We start from the raw sequence: 6,310 nt of genomic DNA, 5'->3' as shown, positions 1-6,310 counted from the left end.
AAAACAAAGATTCCAGTCCTGCACGCCTTTTCCATTTCTATCAACTTGTACTGGAACTTCCATGCTTTCCCCGCACTGCCATCATAATTCATAATCTCCTACAAGGAAAACCCATCATCTTCTGCTTCTTCATTTTGCTCCAATCTTCTCTGATCAGGTAACCCATCTTTCATTTGGCTCTGGTTTCTGCTCCTCTGCATCTTATTACTCTTTCTCCATCTTCTTTTTATGTTGGGCTGAAATTATGTAACTTGCTGTATTTTTTTTTCTTCATGGAATTTGATGTTATGAATTGTACAAATGGAGTTGAAAAGATTTTTTTTCTTCATAGTTTCTTCTCTCTTTTCCTGAAGTGACTTTGTTATAGGCAGTTGATTTTAGTTCATATGTGAAATAAAATTTCTGGGTGATTGAAATTTGGGTAGAGTTCTGGTGTGTTTGAGTAGTGTGAATTGGAACTCTTTCTATGCTTGCGTTGATTTTGAATTTCCCAAAATTTATATCTTGGTGTTGTTGGATGGTGGGGTTGAGTCTTTGGTTGAGATACTAAAGTATCTTTACGGGATAGATAGAGCTGCTTTAATCTTCAGATTGGGATACTGGAAGGGCAAAAAATTTCATCTGAGAAGTGTTTTTGTAGGAGATAGAGTATAATGTTTTAAATTTCAGTATATTCTTTTCCTAGTTAGCTTGGAGTATCTTTTAGGAAATCTTCTGCGTCTTGCCTTTTCTTGGCATAAAAGTGTGGGTCACAGAGCCAATGAGAAATCGGTTATTTTAGCACTCTGATGTGTTCTAAGTGACAAGGACTGCCTTGTGCCTCCATGGTAATTAATATAAGTTGGAGACATGGAGGTTAACAACCACAAATTTTTATCTTCTATTGAGGCACCAGTTATGTTAGAGCTAGTGGGTATGAAAGCTGTTATTCCTGTTTGTTCTTAGTTGTTTCTGTTGAGGCAGCAATCATGTTTTGTTGTGTCGATGTGATTTGCAATATAATGTGTTTTATTTCATCTTGTATTATCTTTAACTCTTAATTTGAGGGGCCTTTTTGTACTCCTCCGTTCTCTTTTATACTTTCGCTTGGTGGTTTCAAGATTTAACCTATAATTCAAAGAAAAGAAATTTTTTGGAAGAAAAATGCTGATCTTTACAATGCTACTTGTGGTTGTGTGACCTTTCAAATTTGCTTTTGCAAGAATTTTTCTTTTTTTGAATCATCTTCATTCTTGTGGTCTACAGTTTTGGGAATGAGTCTAGATGGCTGAGAGAGCCTGGTTAGATTAGAGCAATTACTAGGAAGCCTGTTCATATGATGTACTCATTCTCTGATTCTATTATGGGTTTATAAAGGTTGAATAATGCACATGCACATATCTTTTTGCGTTAATCATGTATAACCCAAATTGACCATATGGATAAGCAATTTCCTTGTATCTGAGGCTTCAAAGTACAATGTTTTACAATAAGTGGCTTGCAGGGAAAAAAGAATTGATTTGTCCTTGCTTCCAAATAATTAATCTCATTTAGTGTTATTATGGTCCCTACTAAGTCTTTTGCATCTCCCATGTGTGTATGTTTCCTATAAAACATTTCCTGTATTGAAGCAAGCTTTCAGTGTATTCTAGTTTCTGCCATGACCAGAGTTTTGTTCTTGAAGTATAGGAACAATGCCTGAGAAAATAACTCCCGAGGATCTTTTGAACAACATTGTGGAAACATTTGCTGAAAGTAGTTCAAAACAGAAATCTGTGCCACTTTTTGGGGAAGAGACATCAAACTCAGTCACTTCTCAGTTGAACCGGCTATTTGGACGCCAGAAGCCTGTCCACCACCTTTTGGGTGGAGGCAAATGTAGGATCATTATGTTCCAATACATGCTTGAGCATTTTTTTATGCAATTAGAAGTTGTTGCTTCCGCTAATTCTCCTTGCATTGTTTCTCTTTTTATGCCTGAACTATGTAGCTGCTGATGTCTTGTTGTGGAGGAACAAAAAGATATCAGCTAGTTTTTTAACTGGTGCAACTGCTGTCTGGGTGCTCTTTGAATGGCTCAATTATCATTTCTTGACTCTTGTGGGATTTGCTTTGGTTCTTCTTATGCTTGCTCAGTTCCTTTGGTCAAATTTTTCTGGCATAATTAGCAGGTGACGTCAACATGCTCAGTTTTGAGCTTCTATTTTGCTTGGTTGGGTGATGTTGTGTACAGTAGAGCTGAATGTTGTGATCTGAGTATTGTGTTCTCCATGGTGGCAGGTCCCCATCTGAAGTACCTCGCCTTGTTGTGCCTGATAAATTATTTGTCAATATTGCCATCTCGATTGGTCATGAAATTAATCGAGCCTTGGAATTTATTCAAGATGTTGCACTTGGAGGAAATTTGAAGCAATTTATTATGGTATGTTTGGATGATTATATTCTTTTCATACATATGATTGTATATATCATATACAAAGGTGATCTGATTAAGATCCACGTTGAGGAGTTGGAAGACTTGTGCGTTGGCTGTTAGATTAGATATGAATGACCAGAATAGAACTAATCCACCCTCACTCACTATGCATCTCAACCATCTAAATTTTACCTAAAGACTGATATGCAAGTCCTCAATTTAATTTCTAGAACATCACCATATCTATGTTATGAAAAGCACTTTCTTGGCTTGTTTCACTGGTTTCTTGATATTAGCAGTAAATGCATTTTAGGCCTCAACACCCCATGCTATCATGCTTTTACTTAACGTCTTTGACAATTGTAATGAACTGTTGAGATATTATCTCAGGTTGTAGCAAGCTTGTGGGTTGCTGCAGTGATAGGAAGCTGGTGTAATTTTCTTACCGTTTTGTACATTGGTGAGAGATCCAACCACTAATAATATCGAGTCTCTTATGAACTTATTATCTGATGACCATGTGTTCTGTTGATGGTATGGTTAAAGTTTGGGATAACCATTTAGATTATTGGAGTGAATTTTTTATGGTACATAATATGGTTTTTATTAATAATATTGTTATCCTGGTATATATGGAAGAGAATTGACATAGGTCGTTGTTTATTAGGTTTTGTTGCTGCTCACACATTGCCAGTTCTGTACGAGAGATACGAAGATCAGGTCGACAACTTTGCATACCAGGTCCTCGGGCAGCTTCAACATAATTATCGGAAGCTCGATACCGGTGTCCTCAGCAGGATCCCAAAAGGAAAGGTCAATTGGAAGAAGCATGATTAGATACATTTAGCAACATAAATAATGTTTAGCCATCTCTGCAGTTGATTGGAAAATAGCATGTTCCAGCAGAGGGAAAACAAGGGGTGCAAAAACAATTAAGTATTACTGTTTATAGGGTCAGAAACTGGACTGTTGTGATTATTCCATATTAGTAAAACCGTTCAGTTATTGTGAAGGTTCAAATTCATCTTCCATTTGATCAATTCTCGTTTTGAGAAGTAACCATTGCAGAATTAGCATTAGCTTAAACCAAAACCAAGAGGTTAAAACCAGATGCAAGGATCAGTTGGGTTGAAACCATGTCAACTGGTTTCAACTTTCATTTTTCATGGAAAGAAGAACGAGGCATCTGACTCTCTTTATTGAAAATCAGGACCACATCATAGTTGGAGTGTATTTTACCATTACCCTGATGAGGAAATCTTGGGTAGTTTATGCAAATGAGTAGCATAATACATCACGGCTGAGAGTCACCCACGCATGTTAGCATATTTCTGTCCTTCCCTAAAAACATCATAACATCCATTACTCTAGTACTAGTGCAGTCCGAGTAACGCCAATACTACCACAGGCACAGGCACTTTTAATCCTTCACTCCCATTGTTACTTTTGTTTTGCCAACGTCTAACAGTTGTGTAAAAACAGGGTTTAAGTCAGAATTTTGAGATTTCAATTACTTGTGGCTAGTAATATGTAGCTATAAGTAAAGTTGAAAATTTAAAGAACAAAAGATGATGAAGTAATTGGTTAATTAACAAGCTTATCCTGATTCTTGATCGATGAAACAACTTGACAATTTGTTGGTTGTGGACCTATTGGTACACTGAAGGAAAACAAGAAAAAGCTAGCTAGACGGCCTGTAGAGCGGTATAGCTCTAAACAGTAAAGCTGTAAAGATAGCATTAAGGTCCAGAAAATCTTGGGAGAATTTTCCACGTTGTATGGCCTACCTTCAGATCAGTAAGAGATCTCAGACATGCACATATAGCTAGTAATGTTTTTGTTTATAATACTCTGCTGGAACTTTTTTAGTACAAACGATTAGGGGAAATGAACTTGCACAAATATTCATTGGATGTACGTGGGTTTCGAATCTTTGTTCATATGCGTGGAGATAAAAAAGCTCAACCAATTGAGTTACAAAGTTCAACCAACTAAACTATAACCGCTGAGAATTTTGCTGGATATTTAAATATGTGAGATTTGAGAACCTTAGGTGCTAGAGTCGGTCGAATATTTGTGAGGTAACCATGTGGTCAGCTGGTCATTACCTTTTTGTTTCTTTCTCGAGTCAGTCGAATATTTGATCAATTTAAAGAATATTTGTGTGGTAACCATGTGGTCAGCTGGTCATCACTTTTTTGTTTCTTTCTCTGACATGTGCGATTTGGTCAAGATATGTTAGATGGCAAACACAAACCAGATCTTATAATTTTGTATTTGGAACATCGACAAAATAATTAACAAGCGACAGCCTGCAGCTAGCATAAGCAGTGACTATATGTCATGTGGGATTCTCAGTAAGGCTCGGATCCAAATCTAACACAGTACTTTCACATGATGTTCAAGTACATATTGTTTGCTTCTCCTGATTAAATAGTCGAGTTGAAGTCGGCAATTAGCAAGTGGTATTGTGTATTTCTCTAATCATTGAGCATTTCCAGCAATGCAGGCTGGGCTCGGGCTGGGGGGTTTGGGTGTTGTTGGCATTTTCAGCAACAAAATAGAGCTCGGGCAAGAGGTGGGGCCAGTAGCCTGGGCTTGCCCGAGTGGGGTTTGGCCCGAGCGCTTGCTCGCAGGTTGAGCCGACGTCACAACGACATCAACATTTCGTTAAATTTTTAACGCTAGCGCGCAAAAAATTTGACGACTCGCCATGGCTCGCCAACAGATATCTTCCATGTGTCTTCTTCTGCTATCCGATCCGCTTTTCCAGATATCCAACGACACCATTTTTTCGCAATAAAAATCAAACGCCATCCCCAACGACCCTCCGCCATGTGGAAGTTTCGGCTCTCCGATCCTCTTTTCCAAAGAATCCAACGGCAGGCAATTTTTTGCCCAATAAAAAATAAAAAAAAATTTAAAAAAAATACTGAATTTTTTTTTCTATAAATACCAAACAATACTTTTCACTTTTAACACCAACTCCTCATACATTTTCTTCTCCTTCTACTATCATTCACTTTCTACTCAATTTTTTTTCACTTTCAAGTTGTTTTTTTCTCTATCATATTATGGGTTCTTCTAGTGAAACCGGAGGAGGGGCATGGAGCATGACGGAAGATGTTAGCTTGTGTAAGGCTTGGCTCCAAGTTAGTCATTGTCCCGTAACGGGCAATGAGATCAAATTCTGTCATATGTGGAAAAAAATTCATCAGAAATTTTGTGAAAGGATAATTGGTTCGACCCGTACGGATCAGGCATTATCTAGTAGATGAAAATTCTTAATAAAGAGCTGGGAAAATGGAGAGATGCCTTGACAAAAGCGATGAACAACCATAGAAGTGGGGAAAACCTTAGCAGTGAGGTAAATTATTTGTAATTTTTGTTTTATTCATTTCTATGTCATATTAAATTTTATTTAAATGTTTCTTGCAATTTATATATTTAGTTAATATTTCTTGTATTTCCAATATTAATATGAATGTTTCTTGCAATATTTATATTTTGTTTTGCATTTCTAATAAATGGTTAAAGTTTCTTGCGTTTTCATTATTTTTTTTAACACTTGTTGCATTGCCAATATTTTTTTTAAGTTTCTTGTATTTCCATATTTTTTTTTATACTTGTTGCATTGCCAATATTTTTTAAAGTTTCTTGCATTTCCATTTGTTTTTTTTTTTTTTTTGGTATAGATTATGCAAACACAAATATTTTTTTAGTGCTACTGGGTAAGGGAAAAAAAGTTTCAACCATACCCTATGTTGGGAGGTGGTGAAGAATTGTAAGAGATTCCAAATTATTCTAACGGGTCCGACGGTAGTCTTGAACGAGATGCCACTCCATGAGACACCGGCATCAGATTCACCTATCGATTCCCCGATGAGTCAAGACTCACCTATCGAAAAGAAGTCG

General features: G+C 36.8%; 1 protein-coding gene across 2 annotated transcripts; it reads left to right on the top strand.

Annotated features, from left to right (window-relative positions):
• Positions 1-3,415, top strand: LOC103328946 (Reticulon family protein). 2 transcript variants are annotated; one of them, XM_008231372.3, is made up of 6 exons: positions 1-157; positions 1,664-1,857; positions 1,970-2,150; positions 2,260-2,401; positions 2,786-2,855; positions 3,063-3,415. In XM_008231372.3, exons 2-6 carry the CDS (start codon positions 1,674-1,676, stop codon positions 3,230-3,232), a joined length of 747 nt encoding a protein of 248 aa, XP_008229594.1. In that variant the 5' UTR covers positions 1-157; positions 1,664-1,673; the 3' UTR covers positions 3,233-3,415. The 2 variants fall into 2 exon arrangements, with proteins under 2 accessions (XP_008229594.1, XP_008229593.1); XM_008231371.3 differs by having other exon boundaries at positions 18-157; positions 1,669-1,857.
• Positions 3,416-6,310: the final 2,895 nt, after the last annotated feature.

Source organism: Prunus mume, linkage group LG4 (assembly GCF_029339155.1).
Source record: "Prunus mume cultivar Tortuosa linkage group LG4, ASM2933915v1, whole genome shotgun sequence".
Lineage (NCBI taxonomy): Eukaryota > Viridiplantae > Streptophyta > Magnoliopsida > Rosales > Rosaceae > Prunus > Prunus mume.
Note: the sequence above shows the minus strand (reverse complement) of the source record. Positions and strands in the feature narration are given on the sequence as shown.